Source organism: Rhizoctonia solani, chromosome 3, assembly GCF_016906535.1.
Source record: "Rhizoctonia solani chromosome 3, complete sequence".
NCBI lineage: Eukaryota > Fungi > Basidiomycota > Agaricomycetes > Cantharellales > Ceratobasidiaceae > Rhizoctonia > Rhizoctonia solani.
The window spans coordinates 3,464,259-3,488,326 of NC_057372.1; the positions used below are offsets into that span (position 1 = coordinate 3,464,259).

The following is a 24,068-nucleotide window of genomic DNA, read 5'->3' on the forward strand; positions in this document are numbered from 1 at the left end:
CGATCGGCTGACAAATCCTAGATCCTTATAAATCACAACGCCTCCACGTATTCTTTCAATTCACCACGACCATGCGCGCCCTTACTTTTTTCTTCACCTCGGCCTGGATTGCAGGCACTCTAGCCTCCAATGTCGTCGAAGTGACCTCAAAAAACTTTAACTCAATTGTTGGACAAGGAAAACCTGCGCTGGTGGAGTTGTGAGTCGACATGCTTGTATATTAGCCAATGCGTACATGGCTGACGTGTTTCTGGCTATAGTTACGCGCCTTGGTGGTAAGCCAAACTTAGGCCATGTAGCTGTTTGGGATACTAAGTCAAGTAGCGGACACTGCAAGAACCTTGCGCCCGTTTACGAGTAAGCATTTATGCACGAATACACGGATCAGATGTGTTAACCCACCCCAGGCAATTAGCAGATGCCTTTGCGTACGTTAAAGACAAAGTCCTTATCATCAAAGCGGATGCAGACGGCGAGGCGAAAGAAATAGCTGGAAAACATGGCGTTACGGGCTTCCCCAGTGAGTTTCCCCAATGCTTCGAGTACCGCCTAGTTACTAAGTTCCACTAAGCGCTTAAATGGTTCGGGCCCAACGATGCGACTAAATCGGATCCCTATGATGGAGGGCGTGAATTGAATGATCTTGCGGCATTGTAAGTCGGTATGATCTGCCCGGACTACCGATGATTAGACAAATTCGCGCAGCGTTGAGAAGAATGCTGGGGTAAAATCGAATATCAAACCCCCTCCCCCTCCCGAGACCCTTCAACTTTCGTACCGCGATTTTGATGATGTTGTGATGGTGTGCCTACTCTCCACACATTCTTTTCATCATCTGACCAGTATTGTAGGACCCCGAAAATGACGTATTGGTAGCATTCACGGCCCCTTGGTGCGGACATTGCAAAAACCTCAAACCCACATTGGAGAAGATTTCCAAGACATTCAAGCCCGATTCGAAATGTATTATTGCCAACTATGATGCCGACAACGCTATGAACAAGGACATTGCCGCCAGGTACCACGTCAGGAGCTATCCCACTATCAAGTTTTTCCCTAAAGGCTCTTCGAACAAGGGTGCGCTATAATGAGATGATCTTGTTTTGCATGTTACTGATCCAAGTTTTGACACTCAGAGGCTGTCCCCTACGATTTTGGTCGCTCGGAGGCCGACTTTGTCAAGTTCTTGAATGAGCATTGTGGAACTCAACGTGCCGTTGGCGGGGGGCTCAACGAACTTGTAGGTCGCTTTCCTTCCACTTTGTTTCTCTGTGATGCTTAAGAATGTTTACCAGGCCGGTCGTCTCTCCTCAATGGACACTCTTGCTCAGTCCTTCTATTCGGCTGACAAGGCAGCTCGGGAGGCTATCTTCTCCGAGGCCAAGGCTGCTGGAGAAAATGCTTCATATTACATCCGCGTTATGGAGAAGCTCACCAGCACAGGCGAAGCTTGGATTGAAAAGGAACTCAAGAGACTAGGCGGAATCTTAAGCAAGAGGAGTATGGCTGTGAGTAGCTTAGTCCCCCCCCTTTTTTTCCCCTTCTTCTTTCTGCTCTCGCCCTTGTTGTTCTCCCCTGAAGACCATTCCTACTAAGTCTTTCTACTATCCCATCTCCGCTTGGCTGGCATCAACCTCCCGACTTTGCACCTTTCCCAACTCGACACTAATGCATGTCCCATAGCAAACCAAACTCGATGAAATTAAGAAAAAGGTTAATGTCTTGAACGCTTTCCTCGAGAAGAAGGTTGAGGACGCCAAGGAGGCAGTTGAAGAGACTGCAGAAAAGGTCAAGGAGGAGTTATAAACTCGCGCAGTGGAGATGATCTCTAAAATTGCTATCGCCGTATTTTGATAGAATTAATAATAACATGTATGAGTACTTTACTGCCTGAGTATGGTTACCTGTGGGACCATTCGTGAGTATATTCGATTTTGAAGGGTTTCAAAGGAGCCTGTTGCTCGCTCATGAAGTAGCTACGCTGTTTATATTATCATTCCAGGCGAAGGAGTTGCATTAATCATGGTTAAATGGTACTTCTCATGGGAGACAAGGTCTCCCTCGTCCCTCCGCAATTTTCATAAGCCCTATGATAAGAAGATACAAGGCACCGAAAATGGACAAACCTGCTAACAATGATTGATTGAGGAATATCCTCAAGCCTTGTTGATGATAAGCGCATATACGCTGACTCGGTTTTAAAATCACCCATAATTAGCCCCGCCTCGGTGGTCGATCCTCTAACGCCGTGCTCATATATAAGGCAGGCGTTGATCAATTCATTATATAGGTGGCCTTCAACCGTAAAGTTAAAATTCTTCGGTTAGACCACAATAGCTTTACAGCTTATTCAAATCAAGTTACTCAACAGTGCCAGAGACATTACCACAGGTCAGGTGTCAAAGCTTGGCGATGCTAATGAAATATTCCAAATCCAGTAATCAAGTTTGACCGCTTAAGCAGACTAATGTCTGTCTTGCAAACAACCGGAAACCATCATTTGATGATAGAACACAACAGATATATTGAATAGGGTAACGCATACATCATCGTTTCTATATATGAAAGTAGCAAAACATCTTGAAACAAATGTACCATGTTTAAAAAGATTGTGCCATAGAGGGTTACTAATGAGCATGCCCACACCCACGCTTTGATATGTGCCTCGGTACAATGCCCGGAACTTGAGCGGTGACAGACTGCAAAAGAGCTGTGTAGTTCGAGCAGATGCTGCACCAACCGCCAGGAACAAAGGAAGCTCCCTCATCTACAAAAACGGGCCGGCCTCCTACGATCGTTAACAAGACCTTGTTTCTTCCTAGTTCTTCATCCGGCACAGAAGCCTCATCGAAAAATGGCTTGTCTAGCACGACAATATCGGCAAACTTCCCAACTTCCAAAGTTCCGATTGATTGGGACGCATTAAGCCATTCCGAGCCATATGTGGTCATACCGCGCATCGCTTCCATCCGGCTAAGGCCCTCTTGGCTATTGAATCGACCAGTGTATTGAGAGCTGAAATTGGCGGGCGAGTTTGGGTTAAGTGGGTCCCCTGAGCGAGTCACACCTGCCTTTAAGGCGAGGAAAGGGTCGAGTGGGTCGACCGGCCAATCGGACCCATAAACAACACTAGATCCTGCGTCAGTAACTGGCTTGAAAGGCTCTGCAAATTCCATGCGCGCAGCGGTGAGGGAGTTCCGAGTGTCATTGTTCCAAGCTGTACCGGGTTGAGCCCACTGATAGGACATGATTGCACGGGCGTTCAGGGAGGTGAACTTCGCGAGATCATCCGGTGAACGATCTCGGCATGAGCGATCCCGAGTTGGTTGTCTTTTAGTGGTGCGTCTAAGCCCTCGATTGCGTCGAATAACCGACGAACCGCACCATCTCCATCTGCATGGATGTGGAGGTTTATACCGACAGCAAAAGACTGAACAAGTATGTCACGGAGCTCGGTGGTGTTGAAGTTGTATATTCCTAGGTTGGTACCGGAAACCCATTGATCTGTCGCATTTTTGATAAAATATGGCTCAATCAGACCTGCACTCTGCGAGACCGCGGACAAAATCCCGTCGATGAACACTTTCGCATGGCGCCACATTGCGGAAGGTCGATTGGCTACAAGTTCACCGTCGTCCCACTGGTCGAATGCGTCCTTGGCCGCCTGGGCAATACTTTGTGCAGAACTAGCACCGAGGCCACCAACCGCGTTCCAGACGCGGGCAGTCAGCGCATCAGCACGATTAAGGTTGCGCCAGACATCTGTGGGGAATGCAACAGCGTCCATAAACGAAGTGATACCCTTGCTTGCGAGCATGGCTAATGCTACTCGAGCGACTTCTATAGGAGGCATAGGCGGAGGAGTCCCAGGGCCAAGATTAATAAGATTGGTAGCGCCCTCTTCAAAAATGCCACTTGGGAATCCATTTTTGTCTCGTACGATACGGCCGTCGGCGGGGTCCGGAGTCGAAGCATTGATACCAGAAAGGTTAAGCACACGCGTATTGGTCCACCGGCCATGCTGAGAAGTGGCAATTACAACGATCGGTCTTGTGGTATTGACTTTGTCAAGCATCGTGGCATTTGCAGGTCCTGAAATGTCTGTGAACCCCTCGCGATCCCAGTCTGATACAGTCAATGGAGAGTCGCCATGAGCAGGTATACCCCGACTCGAGTCGCGATCAACACATGCCTTTAGTATACTATTTCAGTCAATCAATCAATCGATTGGATCCTTTGCTTACCTGAACGATGCGCCTCAACCCCTCTTCGTTAAGCTTCTGGTATCCTAGGGAGCACCCGAGCATAAAGCTCGCAGCTTGAAGAGGATGTAGGTGGGAATCGATCAAGCCAGGGATTAGAGTCCTCCCGCCTGCATCAATAGTTTTGTTCGCTCCATGCGCACCATCACAAACGGCATATAGCTCGTCTTGTTTCCCTATACAGGTAATGACCCCATTCCTGAAGGCAATCGCACCAGGAGAGAGGACGGTGCCAGCTCTATCCATGGTATGAATCGTCGCATTGAGGATGAGCACATCAGGGGGACTCAGCGCATAAGTCAACGGAATCAGAGAGTATCCAAGAGTCCAAAGAAGAGATGAGCGAAGGAGAAACTGACGCTTCATTTCGGAAAGCACTTAGGGTTACTGCAGATATTATAAGTTTGAAGTAGATTTGGGATGTTACTTTTAACCCAAGGCGTTGCCTTATATACTAAAAGGTGTGAGGCATAGCGCATTTGGCAACGACAGATCAAGATGTCTTGTTGGATCACCTGGTTCCGTGAATTTGTAGAGCGTCCTGTTCTTATTTCAATTAAGCAGTACATTGGAAATACTATGACACACAAGTGCTAGTAATGACTGTTGTAACCTAATTCATGAAGCATCATTGGCATCGGGATGAGTACACGAGGTGTTTTCGCGATCCATATTCCTGACGGTTAGCATATCTCAGGGCTTGTTTTATCCGAATATGAATATGTTTACGTCAAGGAATAAAAGACGCTTCGAAAAGCAGAGCAGCCTAAAAGGCTGGGAAAAATATTACCTTTCTTGAGTGCTACGGTTGATATTTTGGCTCGTGATTTCTAGCATAGCCAAGGGATCAAAATTGAATCGCTGCTGATGTATTAACGACTTGTAGTGCTCATTGAGGTTTGTTATTTAGAATTAATTCTCGCCTGATACTTGAGAACTGAAAAAGTTGCCCATATAAAGACTCATATGGGTGGCGGAAATCTAGTCCCACTAAATGGAATACTCCATTTGTATTCACTATTTGGTAGGCCGTGAGCCGGTGGGCGGTGCAGCGGTGTCAAGCAAATGGGACCTCAAAGTTGGAATATGACGCAGAGAACTGCATGCTCCGAGTGATGCACGCATTTTTCAGCCTGCATGACCTAATATATGCGCGATACTATTCAGTGCGTGTACTTAGTCTATGCTTTGGTCGCTGTGAGCAATGTGTGGGTTCTGTACGCGGTACAAGAGGGGAAGCCTGTGGCCGCCCGCAGACGGCCTAGGAGCGTTCACCGGGCCACCCAAGACTGCGACCGTCCGGATCGAAGGCTTGGGGTGGCAAAGAACCGCACATGGATGAGTATATTATGAATGGATATATAATAATATGGGTAATGAACAAACAAATAAAAACGTGAAGAAAAAACGTGAAATATACGGCAGATACAAAGGGATGGTGGACGGGTGCTAAAAACCGCGAGGACAGTGTGAGTCCTCACGCTCCGTACACCATTCCGAGATCACGGTATGGAATAGTGCTGGTCGAATCACGTGATCGTAACCTCCGCCCTCGGCCAAGTATCGTATGTGATGCCTCCGCGCGCTGCGGCTCACATGTCCACATATATACTGTACTCAAGATCTAAGGATGAAATAATCTGGAATAGCTGGCCTACATATAGTACTGTACATGCAAGCCATGATAGCCTACTGTAAATAGCTAAACATCGCGAACGATGAAGCCGTAGTCCCGAACCTGTAGAGAGCCATGAGCCAGGATTTATGCGCAGGGCTTGCGGACTCACACAGACTCCCAAGTCTACATGACCACGAAATTTCTCAGCCGTACGCGTCTACGACATACCACTTACAGTTCGCTTATTAACACTTGCAATTTGGTAGTTTGGTCCTGCACTCCAGCTTTCTATCATTAACATTATTAATTCTCGAACTTCTTACTTCATTTAATCTACGGAGACACCAATTAGTGTCTCCCACCACCCCAGTCATCAGAGATAGCCAGCTGACCCACGAGTGATGCTCGTATCCCAATGCCCCTGGCGCCGGATTCCCATACATTTTCCTGGCCTCTGTCGGTTGTTTCCTGGTTGCAGTGATGCCCATATTTATATAGTTACTCATTATCTCCTTCCTCGCCGACTCGCGCCGGAGCATATGTCGATATATTCATGTGACTACAGGATGCATAATACATTTGCGATTCAGCTTTCCGACTCTGATCCAACGCAACGATTACAATCAAATACCCTCTCCGGGTCAACCTCATTTTTGATTTTGAGTAAATGGCTGTAATCATTTCCAAAAAATACTTCCTTCCATAGCAACTCCTCCACAGAAAATGCATTAGATAGAGCTAAGTGTTCTGTGCCGATACTCACGGAGCAGCCTCATTGAAACATGCAGCGTCATCTATCCCATCAAATCCACCAAGTCGTCGAGTCACTTTAGTTGCCTCTTGTTTTACTCATTGGATTATTTCATCTGGTGCTGTATTATTTCATATCTCAATAGATGTCCAATCCAACAAAGTGTCGCTCCGTCGTCACTGAGGGTTCAGGAATTGGGTTGTGCAAGGGATGTATACATGCGTCTAATATTGATTCAGCCTATTTTTAGGAGTTGACAGCCCTACAACGCTGGCCTTTGATCTTGCGGATTTCAAATTGACGGCTTGATAATTTGGTGCACCTGTACATGTACCAACGTGAATTGTACATGAAATAGGTTCAGCTTCAATGCGCGCCTAGAACCAGTGTAAATGCTACCACTGCCTACCTCATCCTTTTCAACACATGTTCATTTGAGACCGCCGCCTATTGAGGACACCGAAGGTTATTATTGCATATCAACTGGTGATGGGGTATTTAGTTTGCGACTAGGAATATCCGAGAACATGGACCTTAGTCCTCGCTTTAAGCGCCAGCACTAGATCAGTAGTTGATATCCATTAAAGGATAAAATGTTAGCTCTTGGCTTGGCCTCAATGCCCAGCGCAAGGAAATATAAGCAAGCCTGGAACTCCCGGTTGTTACCAATAATGCCAAGCAAAATTCGAGGTCATGTGTGTAGTAATTTAAACAAGAGAACATGCAAAAGTGAGGCCAATGAGCGATACAGTGGACGATTGGTCAAGAAAGCAAGAAAGCGAATGTACGAAACCAGCTACAAAGGGGCGACCGCTATCAGATATGTGTACCAAGCAGGAAACGAGATTGGAACCGAATGGAAAATCGAAACAAAACAAGGTGAAATGCACAGAGAAAAGTAATGAGCCAGCTCAAAATGGACATATAAAGAATGTGATCTATTGGGTAAGGACACCCTGAGGAGTAGAAGAACCCGGTCGGTCATCCGAATCTTCCATGTCGGAATCACAACCTGGTTCGGCGCTCGGTCGAGGCGCAAATGCGGCAGGTAAACTCGCCCGTCGATGCCCAGTGGGCGCGGCATTCATCTCCTCCTCGCTCTCGTTTTCCTCCCCTTCCGATTCAGGTGTTAAGCTGGTGACAGGTCTGGTATAATCTATAGCCTCGGATATGGCAATAGGTGAAGTCGAGCGGGCTGGTCCAACTACTCCAACGGCTGTAATGGCAGGGGGAGGTAATATAATGGGTAATACGCCAAGACTGCCGGACCGGTCACGAAGTCGGGAATGGGTAAGTATTGGCCGAGATAAGGAGAGAACTCTTGAGGAGGTGAACTTGCTGGTGGAGTCCGATGTATCTACAGCCTGACTTGCATTTGAACACACGCTCCCCCCGCTATCTGTCCGCAGCCGTGGAGGTATTCGTACTTGAGGGGCGCCTCCCGATCCTCGTCGCTTGGAGGCTTGCTGTGGCAAAATACGAGGTATAAAGCGAGCACGAGTGGTAGGGGAGGGTGGACCAAGTAGAGATGATGAAATCGACGAGATTGATGACAGATTCGAGAGGGTTGGGCGAGTGGCTGGGAACGGATATTCAAATGGAGAGCCTGGGCCAGTTCCTGTGGCAAATGGCGTACCTGTGTGGCGTACGGCTGTTCAACATATGAAATGACGTGGTAAAAATTTGGGGCGACTTACCAACAAAGCGCGCTGGAGGCGAATGAACAGCAACTCCAACAGATGCTATGCTTTTGACTCCGTCAAATGTGGGACCCGCCGGAGAACGCTGTTCGTAGGGGGTATGAACACCTTCCGAACTCGAATCAAAGACGAGAGAGTCAATGTCCGAGACCGGCGAACTGGGAACCAAATCGACCGAGGTGGTGGCAGGCATGGTGGAGCACTGGCGAGGTTGAGTGACCCAAAGCATGTATTTATACGAATTTATAAGCTGGCAAGTTGCAATTGTGCTGATCAACCCGGTGTGGAGCGTAGAAGCCACAGTTTGACACGCGCGATGGAGCCAAGAATATCCGAGACTGGGCACCCGAAGCGTGTTTGACTGCAGAGCGTGCTCAAAGCAACAAGTTCAACTGAGCATGGTCCCGTCCTTTTTGAGTCAAATGACACTCGATGATATCATGGCGCTTAGCTCTAGTATCAGGGATCCTCCGGTCCGACACACCGGGTCACTTGTACTTGCCGCCGGCAAAAGGTTTGCATCGTGGTCGTTTGCACCGCATCTTGTCTTCTCCTGCCACTGCGCAGCGCGTGTCCCCACCTCTAAGCAGCCCAAATTTCACTTCTCGTAGGTCGTGTCCAATTCTGACTGGATAATCCATATATTTGGTCCATATACACGTTTTCAGCCCTGGCTGTACCTACGTCTTTCTCACAATCACCTTCCGTTCCTTATTGTACCTCTCACGGCAATCTACTCGCCGTCTATTCTCTCCTGTTGCACAACTCTGTGGGTGGCGCTTCACCCCCTATTGGCTAACTGATCGTCGGATGGACTCCTATATTGGCGATACGGATTTGTTGTGTTCCCATCAGACGAACCTCAGCCTCGCGGTATTCTTCCCCTTGACTAACAAACATTGATAACTCCCTGGTACCATTCTATTTGAAATCCTCTTTGGTGATGGAAGCCGCTCCCAGCAACTTCGACAGGAAAGTGCTGATACCTGGAAGCCCAAGTCTCTGCTGGTCTGGCAATGCTGGATTTTATATCAAATTCTACACTCGGTGTTCTCGCAGTATTATCGAAGCTACTTCCCTCGCCTCTTGTATCTCATGCAGTTCCTCGTAAGCTTATTCTGGTTGGATACGCCTACGCATTAACATATTCTCAGCCTATGGGAAACGGTCGCTGCCCAAATTTTCGCCAAGGTCTCTTGAGGACCCTTTTTGCAGAGCTAATCAAGCTTCCGAGAGTCTTTTGCCGCTAGCTCCGCGCCGTGAACGATATATCCATGACGTCACGCATTCAACACCCATGGGCCAGACTACAGTTTTAAATTTACCTGGATGTCACGCACGTCATCCTTACTATTCTAGCTGATTTGCGCTGTACTATAGTGTTTTTCTTTTTGCGGCTAACAAACGCGTTTGAATGCGAGTCGCTTTTTTGCTTCTGGTAGCACTTTGTTCGAGGCCGGCTTGGGGGAAGTTGGGCCTCGCAAAACGAACTACGAGAGATGGTCGAACGATTTAGCGGAAGAGACACTTGTACAATTCAACCTTAGTATTAGTCCGATTCAAGTGACACAAAGAACATAGTAGACAGCTTGGTTTGGAGGGACTCATATACATGTACGCGTTTAAATTGGATATGACATGTCTTCATTTGCAACTAACAACTAGCGAGAGGAAACAACAGTTCACTCTGGTATTTTCGCCTCAATTATCATGCAATTTTCTCTATGATCCATTCCCCAACAATCCGCTCGATATCTTGTGGCTTCTCCAACTGGGCCCGGTGTCCGCAGCGTCCATCTAACCAAGATATCTCGTGATTTTCTAGATGTTCTACGATTGCTTCCGTAAAGGATGGTGGTATAAAAGGGTCGTTACGTGGTATTACCATCAACTTTGGTAGATCAGGGCGTAATTTCAGCGGAAGGATTTTTTCTACCTCGTAATTAGTTTTGTAAACGTGGTAGTAGTTGAGCATCGATCTGGTGAAAATCGCTGACTCTCATGCTTCAGTAAAGCAATGGAATAACGTACCCAAACCCAACTCCAGCCTTGATTTCATCTACCATTGTATCTGATTCCTATAGGGATTGTATTGATACGAGGGACGTTCGAATTGGGCAAACCATGGCTGGCTTACCTCCTTGGTTAAAAGCTCAGATGTGACTGTTTGACTTTGATCCTTGAGCCAATTCTTGATTACTCCAGTTTTCTCTAGATCTGGTACTTTTCCTTCTTCTCTTTGCTTTGCCGATGTAAACATTACTTGAATAAATCGTTCCACCTGAGCAAGGAAGTTAATTCAATCGACCCATCAGGGTAGATATTGTACTGACATTAGCATTCGTGATGGCCGTAGATTCGCGAGAAGCCAAAAAGGCCTGATATTGAAAGTTGGGGTACAACTCGATAAGCTTTTCTAGGGGTACGTATTCTGGACTTCTCGGGATAAATGGCACACATAAACTAGGCCGCGTATGAGTTCGGTCGAGATCTGACTTGCAGGTTGACAGAAATCTCACTTTAAGGCGGCTTTGAAAAGATCAGGTTTGAATTGTATGAGACGGTTGGTAGTTATAGCTCCCATAAACTTGATATGCGTTACTAAGTCAGAAGAAGATCGATAACCTTACCAGTCATGCGCAATAACTACAATTTTCTCCCCCTTAGGAACGCCGGCTCTGTGAACTAATTCCTCAAGATCGTCACTTTGCCGCTGGGTAGAATAATCTTCGAGGGAGGTGGGCTGAGAGCTACCGTGGTACCCGATAGTATCAGGTATAATCAAGCGAATACCTCTTCCCGACCATCCTTTAATTTGGTGACGCCACCCGTAGCTTTGAATTGCATTACCGGTAAGCTTCTTCAATCAGTGACTCGGGACATATCATGCCCACGCAGAGTCCGGAAACCCATGCAGCAATAGTGCGGTTATAATTGTTTTGGTACCTTCGGGAGGGTGAACGTCAACGTATCGATAGAAATGCCTCCCAGATGAACCAATGACCTTGCTTTCATAGCCAAGCGGATGAGATTGGGAATTAGCCATGATTGAGTCAGATGGATTAGAGGTCATAGGCCTTTATCGCTTATCTCATTATCTGGCGACGTAAACTGACAAATCTGATTAGCGCCAGATATCATTAGTATTCGCGTACTCAATGACGCATACAGCTGATAAACCAGTAGGTTGACCATTATGATGGGTAGATGTCGGTAATGGCTACATCATTGAAGCATCTCCAGCTTGGTGGTTGTGGCAACGTGTAGTGTTTCTGGAGGGTTACCTGTTTTATACATACGCTAATGGATTTAATGGAATTCTCTGGTACTATTTGACAGTATTAATTTGAATTAATAATGCAGATCAAATGGCTGTTAAATCTTACTGAGAAATGCGCATGTATGCCATACATGCAGGGAATGAGAGTGCCTTACCTGTTAACTAATTTGGATTTCAGGTGTAGTCCATTTTCATAATCGAAAACTGTGCATTAATAGCTGCGACTAATTCCGTTTCAATTTTGTGTATTCACAGATTCAAGACATACTTTAACCTTCAATACCAGATGAGCCGTACTATTGCCGCTGGTATTGCTACGTGACTCAACTATGGGCAATTATTTTCTCCACCCACTCTCCTACAATCTTCTCAATCTCCTGCGGTTTCTCCAATTGAACCCAATGACCGCATAGCCCATCCAGCCATACCACATCGACGTTCTTAAGTAACGTCTGAGCGTATTGTGTAACCGCAGGTGGAAGAAACGGATCGGCCGACGGCGTTACAATTAGCTTAGGTAAATCTGGCCGCACATCGTGTGGAAGGCCCTTCTCCGCCTCGTAGTTGATCTGGCCAACGCGATAGTAGTTAAGCATGGCCCTGATGAGTCTTGGATAAGTGTCATTTGAGTTAAGAGACACAGGAGAAGGCGTACCCGAAACCTTTGCCAGCTTTAATCTCAGACAGTATAGTAGTTAGCTCCTGTGAGCACTTTACGTGAGCGAGTTCTCGGTGAGAAAAGAAAAGATGATAGGGGCGTACTTCTTGTGATAGTAGCTCAGGCACCACATCCTTACTCTCGTCTTTAAGCCAACCTTCAATCACTCCAGCTCTCTCCAGCGAAGGAACTTCTCCGGCATCCCTTTGCCGTGCTGAGGTATAGGTCAGTCGAATAAACCGCTCCGCCTAGCTCACTAAATCAAGTGTCCGGTAATAACGAACCTGGCAGTACTCACATTGGCGTCAAGAATGGCTGTAGACTCTGGAGAAGCAAGAAACACTTGATATTCCATATTAGGGAATTGCTCGCTGAATTTTTCCAGTGGAATATACTGAGGACTTGGCGGGAAGAACGGTACACAAAAGCTGAGTTTCATATGATATTAATTTACCAAGCAGGCGCTGACTCAGGACGGCGATACACTTACACTGCTGCCGCCTTGACGAGATCCGGCTTAAATTGAATCAGACGGCCGGCGGTCACGCTACCCCTAAACCGACCGTCTCCAGCTTGATTGTCACAGTGGATGTATGCGAGGCCTACCAGTCGTGAGAAATGATGATGATTTTGTCCTCTTTTGGAACTCCAGCATATCGAACTAGCTCTTCGAGATCATCACTTTGCCGCTTCGTAGAATAGTCTTCAGGAGAGCTAGGCTGGGAGCTACCGTAGTAGCCAAGAGTGTCGGGTATGATTAAACGAATGCCTCGGCTAGTCCACCCTTTAATCTGATGGCGCCATCCGTAGCTGGCCGACTCGTTGTGAGCGGCCCTCTGGTATATTACTGTAGGTGACCCGAAACGAATGATGTACTCACGCAGAATCCGGAAACCCATGGAGCAATAGCGCAGTCGCAATAGTTTTGACATTCTCAGGGGGATGAATATCGGCATAGCGATAATAATGCCCCGTGGAAAGGTGGGCGATCTTACTTTCGTATCCCAGAGGATGTAGTTGAGACTTGGACATGGTCGGCGAGATATGTGTTCTAGCTGGGAAGTGTTATTCCTTCCTTTATATATGCCAATAGGGGTCACATTTGATGGGCATTAGCGCCCAATTTTAGTCATCCTCGGCCGAGACTTGGATGTGGAGTCCGTAAAATTTATTGGGGTGAACTGTTAATAATGTTGAACTAGAAGGTTATTTATTTGGAATATCAATATTTGCTCAATAAAATGTTACTGGCTTTGAGGATCTCTCTTCGTCATTCTGTATTTGAATGGCTTTCGGACAAGTAGAGTGATCGGATAATATATGCGTGGACGGGGATCCGCACTGGTCATCATCTCGCCCACGTGTGCATCCCTTCCATATGCACTACCCTTGGCTCTTATATGAAGACATGGGCTGTGCGTCACCAAAGAGTTTAAAGATCAAAGAGAAGATTGCAACAACAGACTGATCAGGGGCCCCACTAATCCCGTCAAACCCGCCATACAGTAACACATATTTACAAGTTTGTCTGCCCACGTGTATCAAGAGGGCCCGTGTATAAAGTAGCCCTGAATATTATAACATGCTGGTTCAATCATAAGGTGAGCAAAATCCTAAGTGATGCAGTCCCATAATGCTCTGTAGCTAACTGTCGAAGGTCACAAGCCGCTTGTCGTCATAAACGTGCACCGTAATGGAAATTATTCCGACGCTTGATATTTTCTCGGCCATCACGTAACAGTGGCTATAAAGCTATCCTAGATAGATTGGCCAACTCCGAAAGAAGGATAATACGCTCTAACTCACGCCAAGGTGATAGATTCTTCCGTGATAGGTTTTCTGTCTAGGGCTGGATCTAATAGATTGCGTGCATTTGTAACACCTACCATATGCATTAATCAACCCCATCTGCTTATACTCTAATATAGGACTGTATGCAGAATGAAGATGATCTTGATAGATATCTCAGGCCAAGATCTGAATCGTCTTTGGCTAGCTATGGGGACATGACTGTGCTAGAGATGATTTTGGTGGGAAGTACACGCATGCAGTAACTAGGTCTTGATCAAGAAAAGGCTGAAGTGCCTAGCTCAGAGCTGAGAACCGTACTACTAAGTTATTGGATATGGATACCGGAGAAGTTGAATCAGAGTTGTAATTCACATACCAACGAAAAGATGGTATCATCATAGAGTATAGTTATACGGAACTCGTGGTTGGCGCGCTTTATGGGTAAGCCAGGTTCAACGTAACGAGTCTGTCCCATAAGCCTAAAAATGCTGCATTACTCGAACATTACGATTAATACGATCATATACATATTGATATATCGCCGGAGTACAAGCACGGTAGCGCCACGGATGTTGAACTCGATTACCTTTCTGTAAAATTTGTGCCAGTATATCAGAACAAATGATTCACAACTTAGGAGGTGATCAAGTTATAATACTTCAGTCAAAGCAAAGGCAACAAGCGTCGGCCTGTCAACGTCAACTTGTGGTGAATTGCGCTCAGACGAATAGCTAGTATTGTACACGTTCCAAGTACGTTGAGGTCGCAGGTACGAAAGGTCATATATATTAAATGTGCTCAGAGCTATCGAGAGGGTCCCGGATAGATCATTCCAGCGATTGAATATTCTTGCCAACTTGAGCCGATTTAGTTGGTTTGGAAATATATGAGTCATTGATGGAGAGGCCGTTACCTTCCAAACGAGATCGGGTCGTCGTTGGAGCTCGACTTATAAAGCTAATCGCCTTAATATCGCATTGAGTTTATTGATAGACTGTAATTAGGTGCTGCATACACTTTGAATGTATCAATGTGAACATTCCACCTCGGACCCTTGATCGGACCATCGGGTGAGGCTTTGGAACGTCACACATGCAATGCTGAGAGATCACGAGAGTGAGAGATAGAGAACCCGATTTTAAAGACAATTTATGTAGCTACCTGCTGATGTGCCCTCTCTAGCTTCTACGAAGATGCACATTATCCAAGTGAATGGGTACGAGAACAACTTTCAGATTGCGTTTGGTAGTCACAAGCTGGTTGACTAGCGAATGATATTCTCGGATTTAGAGATAGTGCTGCGAATACGAAGGTATGATTCACGCGACCAAACGACTAATAGAGTCATGTTTCACCGAGACCGGTAAGCTAGCTATTAAAAACAATAGATTGTAGATATATTTGCGGAAACAGATACACGGGTCGTATCTTGCTCACCGACCAAAAAGTTTAGCGCAACATAGACCTATATAACTGCCGAACCGAGCCAACGACGTTAGATCCGACACCGGAACATACCGGACTGGGTCATCCCGGTGCCTGTACCCACCTACTAAATCCGTTGGGCGCAACAAGAAGGACAGATGCCGAAAAACACGCGCATCATAAATGCCAAGTTGATATGGCATCTTTGAATGCTGAGAGCACAGGACAGACAAACGCGTGGCCATGCAGATGGATAGATAGGGGCTGTTGCGATGCATTTCCTCAGAGGTCTGAGTGAGGGGAATCGAGGGAATCAGACGCGTAAGGTGGACGTCAGCGATCGCCCACTACCTGGCCCGCGGATGTACGCTTTTAATTGGCGCTGAAGCGAAAATTCGCCATATATGCGCACTTTCTCGCCAACAAGAGCAAATTTGAACAAAAAACGTGGTAAAGTTGTGTGGATAACAAATGGGAGTACGAGACTATTCTTCAAGCTTCAGTATATGTGCTATACGTGGTGGTGCATCGAAAATACACCCAGGTTGGATGGATTATGTGTTGCAAGAAACCTGTGGTTCTTGTTCGCAAGCACTTGTAATTCGGCCTCAACAGATTAATCAGGTCAGCAAGAAGTTCTGGGGTCCTTTTCTGTTCATTTGGAAACTAATACAATTCGTCCAAGTAAAAAAATCTATAAAAAAGGGAGAAAAGTGATTATGCAAGGATATATACTTGAACACAGCAACGCATATCATAGTTGAGATACTGAGTGATAACTCAAACTCTGAGCACACGATCCATTTATGAGTGAATGACAAAGACCCCGGAGCCTGTAGATCAGCTGAGAAATCGATCTCGAGCAACAGCGTCACTCACGTATCACGTGCAGGCCGCCAAGGATGCCCGTATTTTGAATGCAGCGTCGTAAAAACTAGGACTAATGAGATTTGGACCACGTACATACACCTATACATATATTTTGCACAACTTTACCACGTCTTTTGTGCGAATTCATCCTAGTTGACGAGAAACCTCGGATTCATTGTGATTTTTGCCTCAGCGCTAAGTAAAAGCGTGCATCCGCGGGCTAGGTAGTGGGCGATCGCTGACGCCCACCTTAGGAAAGTGTGATCGGGTATTTGTTAATCAACGGTTATGAGGTGGTGGCGTGTGCTCGGTCATATTTGCGAGCAGTGCGAATGAGCATGTGGAGGACAAATAATGGAATTTGACAAGAGGATACTAGAAAAATTGCGCTTTAGGCAGCAGAATTGTTATTTAAAAAGTCAATATTGTAGATTTTCAAAGCCTGAGATACAGGGCGAGTGTTGTGCGAATGGGGCGTAAATGGTCGGACGATGTGGCTAAGCCCCGTGGGAATAGGGCACGCCGATATTTAGGGGAAGACCCTTGGTACCGCGGAACAACAGGGTTGCGCCACAGAGCGAGGTCGTGACGAAGTAGACAGCGACCAGCACGCAAGCGACGACACTCGACTGTCGGATCCAACATCCGTGACCTGGGTGAGTTAACACTATGGGATTATTCGGGGAGAAATGACATATTGACTTGTACGATTGGTGGCTTGTTTAGCTGGTAGACTCCCCAGTGCTTACTCCCCTATACGGCCCAGACAACTATGAGAGAGTCAAACTTTGCATTTCCGCCGCAGAACAGGGCATGCGTGTGTATTACCAGCCAGCTGTATGATCGACGCGGTGAGTAGCATCATATGTAATACCCGTTGATATCGCTCGTGACTCACGGTGCTTGTTTTCCCCCACTATTGGTTTGTGTACGATCTGGGTTTTCAGCACTCGACGCAACCTCTGCATTGCCACTCTACAACTCGCTGACTCATCTCGTGTATCTCACATCCACATCCCCTCGAATCCGCGAAATCCTGACCCTCGACGGTGGCCTGGAACGCCTCGTGCGCATCCTACGCGACTTCTGTGCCAACCCACCTCGCAGGAGAGACGCAGCCTGGATCTATGGCCTATCTCCACCCGATGCTACTCCCTCAGACGACCTACCAAAACGAATTGACCACCGCATATCTCCCACGACATACGACTTGGGAGACGATGATAACGACTTCTTCCTTGAATCTTCCTCACGAGCAGAACTCGAAAAAGCTGCCCATCGATTCAAGATTGGGCCCTCTCGCGTTCATGAGTTCGCGCTCCAAAAACCACATCCAACTGCACACAGCATCCCATATATCCCCACCCCCGGCACCCCCTTCCCCTATCAAATCGATCCCCTTGCCGCGCGCACGTTTAGTCTCGCATTTCAGTGCGTAGTCAATATTGGAGTACGCGGCTCAGAACATATCCGACGCCGCGTTGTCCAGGCTGGTGCCCTCGGAGTCGTCAGTTGCATCCTCGCCGTCTGGCTCAAGGGCAAAGGATTCGCAATTGGTAAGCATATCGGTCTCGCTGCCCGCGACGATGCGATTCGTCATGCATCCCCCTGAACTCTTACGAACTCTTACTAATTTACATTGCAGGCCCATCGGCCACTGGTTCCGGTGCTCCTCGAGAGTCCCGTGAAGTCCGCGTGCGCAGGCGAGAAGAAGCCCTCGAACGCCAGCGTGCCCTCGATCTTGCCCGCGCCCTCGAGCACGCAACCTCATCTGACAACCTGCGGGCGCGTGCGATTGCACAACCACAACCTCGCATCGCCACCACCACTGCTCCCCCTCCGGCCCTCCCCCCTGTACGGACCAATACAAACCCCAACCCCAGTTCGGAAGAAGCCGACGAGGAAATGAGCGGTGCAAGCGATATGGGCCCCTCGCCAACTCCCCCACCTCCCGCTATCGGACGAAGCATGTCCAATGATTCGGATGGAAGTTATGTGGGAGTCCCATCGCTCCCCGCACCAAGCGGTCCTTCGGGTGCGTTTGCAGTCTCTAGCGGCTCCCATGCGCGCTCATTCGATATCCGTACTGCATCTCCCATCCCCATTGCCTCCACCTCTCCCGTTATGGGCCGTGCTATCTCACCCAACACGGCCCAATCATCCGACGCCTCGGCCAATGCCACCCCTGTTGGCTCGGGCACGCCTACAGGGAGTGTAGTCGTACCTGGGCGCGATCGTAGCGGGACCGTCGTCGGGAGGCCCATCTGGGATAATGAAGGCGGGCCAAGGCAGGTCGCTCAACCGGTCGCAAGACCAACTTGGTCCGATGCGGACGAAACCCCCGCGCGAGAAGTTACAACCACGGGCAGACGAGGGACGATAACGCGCAGGCCTCGTCGAGAACGAGATACGGATGGGGATGACACCGAAGCTGATGGGGACGACCAAACGGCTCAGCAAGGCGAGCGCCGTACGATTGGCATTGTCGACGCTGCAGATGGAGACGGTGCAATGGCAATGGATATGATGGGCGAGGGTGTCGGCGTTGGTGTCGTCGCACTCGAACAAAACGATGATTTGGCGATGGGTGCTCCGCCCGGGGCTCCAGGTGCCATCGGAACTCCAAGGGCTCGGGTCGCTCCTGGTACGGAGCTTACTCCCCGAGCGGGCATTGCCACACTTGGTGCTCAGGTAGAGCAAACCGCGCAAGAAACTCGTCGGTCCGTCCCTGTCAACCCTGGACCGTATGGCGACGAGGAGGTCTTGTTCAGCCTCCAGCTACTCGCTTACCTCAGCAAATATCCACACGTCCGACAAGCCTTTTACGAAACTCCCGCGACCCTCCGTGCGCTCGTCGACGCGAGTAACGAGCCCAAACCTTCGGCCCAGCCGCTCTCCAGTACCGCCCAGTCGCCCAATGTTTTCTCCTTGGTCGAGCGATTCACTTTCCGCCCCTCCCCCTCCGAAACCACTCTCCCCCGGCTCCCCCACGAAATACAATACTGGGCCGGCGTAATCATGCGCAACGCATGCCGAAAAGACGATCAGCGGGGCGGAATTCGACAGTGCGCCAACATGTTATGTGGGCGATGGGAAGAGTTCCCTCGAGAGTTTGCCAAGTGCCGACGGTGTCGCAAGGCCAAGTACTGCGGCAAGGAGTGCCAGAGCAAGGCCTGGGCGGAAGGACATCGGTTCTGGTGTAGGTGAGTGACGGTTGACCGAACTTATTTATTTCTCATTCACTGGGGACTAACTTGTCTATTTACAGCGCGCGTGAAGAAGAGGACTCCCAGACCGTGGTTGCTCGCACGGGTTCTTCAGCCAACACCGTTCCCCCCGCCGCTGTCGCAACCGAAGTCGAGGTCCCAACCCGACGCGGCCTCACCAACACTGTAACACGTGCACTAGTCAATATCGCAGGCGGGATGACAGGAAGAACAAACACCACGGTGCAGCAACCGCAAGCGCAGCCAGTCCCTACAAACTCGCCGACAGTCGGGCCAGGTGCGGGGTTTAGGTTCGGTGCAGCGGCGGCAGAACACACACAAGGGGGCGGGCCGACGCGGGCGCAAGGGTTAGCTGGGGGGGTTCAGGCACGGCCAGGGAATTTCCAGGCGGAGCTACCGAGGTACGCTGGGATGGCCGCAGCTGCCAGAGGTGTTCGGCCGGTGAGTCTAGTCCCTTGTGTTTTTTGAGTATCGCTTACCCCAAGTTGGTAGCTGGCCCTGCCTGCGCGAGCAGCGAATCCACCCTCAGCAGGTTGGGCCGGTCCACCGCGAGGAGGAGTTGCGTTCTTCAATGAACCTGCTCAGCCGGCCGATGCAGGCCCGTCTCGACGAACTCGAGGACCAGAGACAGCTCGGCGAAGGAGTGGGACGATGCCCAGTCAAGGGGTTGGCTCGAACCAGGGCGCAGAGCCAAACGACCCGTGGAACGTTGTCCCCGTACAACGAGTCTCGCCCGTTCCAAGCGCCCCTCATACGACACCTCAGCACGCAAATCGACCATTGGACGGAGATGGAGACGATGACATGGTTCTCGGGTGAACAATAGCTGAGGTGGGAAATATCTGTCGTGTCTTTGCTCCCCCCCCGTCAAACGGGTTGTATAATAATGTAGTGAACCCCTTTTTTTTTTGCTTTTGTCATTCCTTGCTATCGGTATACGGGCTCTGCACAATTCCATTACAATATATACACTTTTCACCAATAACTAGCAAAACATAAACTTAGAGCATGCCGTGTAGGGAGATGGGCGGCGTCTTACCCCGAAAATTATAGGTCAATGGTGTCCGATTTGGGAGCTTGCAGATCGCGAGATTTTTGGTCCCAGACGAGCAACCTTCCTTCCACCCTTGGCTGGTCGCGACGTGTGTGCTCTTCGAGTCCAGGCCTTATTTTGTAACTAGATCCCAATGAGAGCTCTTGCATATTCTGGGGCCCCGTAGAGCAGTCAATGGAGACGTTGGGCGTTGGTCGTGATCGGTTGTGAGCTGCGAGATTTGCATGTGACTTATATTATTTCCAGGTGCTGTTCATTTCCCCAACGTTTTACGGTCGTATTCTCATTATTTTACAAGGTGAAAATGTATTCAGTATGATTAACTGATACAAAACGAACGAAAAACGCCGAAGTGGCATCATTTTACGGTTGTTTTGCGGCCGTAAAAACCCCAGTGCCCGGTTACATGGTACCCTCCCTTATAATACCAAGTTGTCAACGTCCGCTGACGGCTTGATTCCTTGAAGCCAAGTTCCAACTTTCAAAAGATAGAGTGGTGTTTCGGGATTGGTATGACCGATCGTTGATTCCAACTGGTTGTGTGGGGTCTGGGATTCCCCTGGTGTGAACAGTGACCGGGTGAGTGCAGATTCCGTTGGTTCATATCCCTGTGAAGCGTCATCATCCACGTCCGCCGTGGAACCCTTGTGATTGTCGGGTACACGCCTACGTTTTGCACTCCGAGTAGTGTTGCGTGACGTTGTGCTATGCCCGCTGGAAACGGTGGGAGCGAGATTATCCGGAGGAGCTAATTGGTCAAAGTGGGCGGGTAGAGGACGATCCCAAAGAGTAAAGATTGAACGACATAGCCGAAGACGCTTCAGTAGACTAGGGTCATGAGCCAGAGTTTCGTACTCGCTTTGTGTGCCAGCTTTGAGGTGAGGATAGAACTTTTTGTCTTTCAGAGCGACGTTGCAGATAACAAAGTACGGGTGGATATGGGATCGAATTCGCGAGAGCGTCGAGAAAGGACCCTGATGGACCGAGACTTGTGGCTTATCATAGCGAATATACGGCTCGGTGCATGGCTTAAGTTGCACAAATGTGTATTCGTATATCTGATGAGGGAATACCTACAAGACTGGAATAAGCTATAGCCAAGCATCATCCACGTGCACGAACTTTGGTGAATTTCTCCCGATCCTCGTAATCGATATGCTGGACAACAAAACGTAAGATCTCGTCCAGGATGGCCTCAGAGGGCAATAACGCCCAGTGTCGATGATCAAAAAGCTTATGCACGGTACAATCCACTGTCCGAATTAGCCCAACACACGCGAGAAACACAAGTTCAAAGTACTCACGCCAGACCAAGTTTCTAGTAGTATCCAAGTTCAGAGTACGTGGTTTCATGCCCCAGGCAAATTCTAGTTTCCTGATCTGGAAAATTTGTTACACCAAAACAAAAAGCGATTACGATAACAGAAGCAACAACTTGCCTCAAGTGGTTTGGTGCTTCTGGCCAGTATATGGGCACAATCGGGAATTTTCCGACTATGGGTAATAAGGCAGCTGTGTGCGTCTGGGGCGACTTCAGAAAGCCTAGTTCGAGTATTTTCAGAGATGGGAGGTGGTCCTATGGGAAGGTTTTGGGGCGGCGTGTTTCGTCGGGAGTGTGAGACGGAGTTAGCGCAAGGCCCTGGGGCGTATGGATTGTTGTTAGGATCATCACAGTCAACTCTGTTTTCTGGCACATTGGTAGCAATGGCTTTGGTGCTATTAAGTTGCTCGTCTCTGTCCATGATGATTCACTTCAGTAACTTTATCCAATGATGCAAACGGAACACGTGACAACGACGACCATCACCAGAGAAAAGTGTTTCGTCTACATAGCCCTTTGTAGACGTTTGTAGAAGTGGACGTGATCCACTTCTACGAAGAGCCGCATTCATCTACCGTAGAAACACACCGGTCTACCATAGAACTACCAATATACGGTAGATTGCTTGTGATCTTAAGGCTATGTATCATTATCCATCTACCGTAGATCCACTAATCACCATCACTGTCGCAAAAATGGGCGCTGCCTGACAGCGCCCCAGAGACGTGCATGGTACGCTGACCAACAGCTCCTCTGACGCTGTCAGGAAGTACCATATGCACGCACCTACAGCGCTGTGACAGCGGATTTTGTCCGTTTTGGCGCCTCAGGCGCGTTGAAATCTACCGTCCTGAAGCGCTTCAGCGCACTGTGAACAACAAGAGAGCTGCCTGACAGCCTCCCAAGGACGCTGCAGAACAGCACTCGAGGTGCTGTAGGTCAGCCAATTGTAAGGTCTCTACTTATTGGATGTATATATGTGACTTGGTTAATAACAGCAAGCAGGTCTGCCCAGGTCCAGTTCAACTTGCAAAAAAATACTGTCTTAAACTGTTGTATATATACCAAGTATGCATACAGCACAAGCACAGTTATTCTTTGATATAACAGCATGCAAAGGGCAATGCATACCCAGTACACACACAAATTCAGCTGCATTAACAATATATGACTAATTTACAGAGCCAGTTAAGTTTGTAAGATACTACAGCCATAGCAATCACTGTGCATACCATGTATGCACAAGAAACCAACTGTATCAAGGTCATGTGACCAGGGTACTCATGCAGTCCACTATGGGTATGCAGTATGCACAGAGGATAGTTTTAGGTTAATCAGAGAAACTAGGTTGCTAGGTAGGCTGGGTCCCAACCTGGGTCCCAAACTGAGCCAGGCTACCCATGGTAAACCTCTTAGGCTTGAGTGTATGCATGGAGATCACACCTCTGAACACTAGTCAGCATTTGAACAAAAACATCCAAGCTAACACCAGTAGTGCATGCTTTGTATGCACAGCAAGCACAACACTTGACATCAAAAAAGAGAGTATGCACAGTGTGATACTTATCATGCGTACAAAGTATGCACAGAGAGTGCAACACTGATGACTTGTCAGCATCTGAACCTCCACACACGTAGTGCCACACATCATGCGTACAAAGTACGCACAGAGAGTGTAGGACTTGTGATTTGTCAGTATTTATACCGGCATGCACGTAGCACCGCACACCACGCGTACAAAGTACGCACAGAGAGTGCAACAGTGGTGATTTGTCAGCATCTTCACCACCACGCACATAGTACCACACACCATGCGTACCAAGTACGCACAGAGAGTGCAACAGTGGTGATTTGTCAGCATCTGCACCACCACGCACGTAGTGCCACACGCTATGCGTACAAAGTACGCACAGAGAGTGCAACACTTGTGATTTGTCAGCATCTGCACCACCACGCACATAGTGCTATGCGTGCAAAGTACGCACAGAGAGCGCGACAGTTGTGGTTTGTCAGTATTTTATATTGGCACGCACATAGCACCACACACCATGCGTACAAAGTACGCACAGAGAGTGTGGGACTTGTGATTTGTCAGTATTTATACCGGCACG

General features: G+C 48.4%; 6 protein-coding genes across 6 annotated transcripts; 2 read left to right on the plus strand and 4 right to left on the minus strand.

Moving 5' to 3' along the window:
• Positions 1 to 71: 71 nt before the first annotated feature.
• On the plus strand, positions 72 to 1,806 carry RhiXN_03506 (protein disulfide isomerase; the record flags this gene model as incomplete). Its single annotated transcript, XM_043323323.1, has 10 exons — positions 72 to 199; positions 261 to 275; positions 325 to 357; positions 408 to 520; positions 572 to 653; positions 706 to 802; positions 852 to 1,077; positions 1,137 to 1,240; positions 1,296 to 1,508; positions 1,684 to 1,806. 10 exons carry the CDS (start codon positions 72 to 74, stop codon positions 1,804 to 1,806), a joined length of 1,134 nt encoding a protein of 377 aa, XP_043178819.1.
• Positions 1,807 to 2,624: 818 nt separating this feature from the next.
• RhiXN_03507 (amidohydrolase family protein) lies at positions 2,625 to 4,628 on the minus strand (the record flags this gene model as incomplete). Its single annotated transcript, XM_043323324.1, has 4 exons — positions 2,625 to 2,627; positions 2,673 to 3,217; positions 3,277 to 4,192; positions 4,245 to 4,628. 4 exons carry the CDS (start codon positions 4,626 to 4,628, stop codon positions 2,625 to 2,627), a joined length of 1,848 nt encoding a protein of 615 aa, XP_043178820.1.
• Positions 4,629 to 7,569: 2,941 nt separating this feature from the next.
• RhiXN_03508 (uncharacterized protein) lies at positions 7,570 to 8,560 on the minus strand (the record flags this gene model as incomplete). Its single annotated transcript, XM_043323325.1, has 2 exons — positions 7,570 to 8,267; positions 8,329 to 8,560. The coding sequence occupies 2 exons, from the start codon at positions 8,558 to 8,560 to the stop codon at positions 7,570 to 7,572; spliced, it is 930 nt and encodes a 309-aa protein (XP_043178821.1).
• Positions 8,561 to 10,039: 1,479 nt separating this feature from the next.
• On the minus strand, positions 10,040 to 13,301 carry RhiXN_03509 (alpha/beta hydrolase family protein; the record flags this gene model as incomplete). The annotated part of the gene is made up of 13 exons (XM_043323326.1): positions 10,040 to 10,310; positions 10,363 to 10,409; positions 10,469 to 10,612; positions 10,665 to 10,794; positions 10,851 to 10,918; positions 10,982 to 11,081; positions 11,966 to 12,220; positions 12,267 to 12,322; positions 12,374 to 12,517; positions 12,568 to 12,697; positions 12,760 to 12,822; positions 12,876 to 13,079; positions 13,150 to 13,301. 13 exons carry the CDS (start codon positions 13,299 to 13,301, stop codon positions 10,040 to 10,042), a joined length of 1,764 nt encoding a protein of 587 aa, XP_043178822.1.
• A 3,826-nt stretch (positions 13,302 to 17,127) lies between these two features.
• RhiXN_03510 (MYND Zn-finger protein) lies at positions 17,128 to 20,401 on the plus strand (the record flags this gene model as incomplete). The annotated part of the gene is made up of 5 exons (XM_043323327.1): positions 17,128 to 17,206; positions 17,303 to 17,911; positions 18,001 to 19,558; positions 19,624 to 20,023; positions 20,075 to 20,401. The coding sequence occupies 5 exons, from the start codon at positions 17,128 to 17,130 to the stop codon at positions 20,399 to 20,401; spliced, it is 2,973 nt and encodes a 990-aa protein (XP_043178823.1).
• Positions 20,402 to 21,055: 654 nt separating this feature from the next.
• On the minus strand, positions 21,056 to 22,378 carry RhiXN_03511 (uncharacterized protein; the record flags this gene model as incomplete). The annotated part of the gene is made up of 4 exons (XM_043323328.1): positions 21,056 to 21,709; positions 21,759 to 21,889; positions 21,941 to 22,016; positions 22,169 to 22,378. 4 exons carry the CDS (start codon positions 22,376 to 22,378, stop codon positions 21,056 to 21,058), a joined length of 1,071 nt encoding a protein of 356 aa, XP_043178824.1.
• Between the last annotated feature and the right edge of the window lie 1,690 nt (positions 22,379 to 24,068).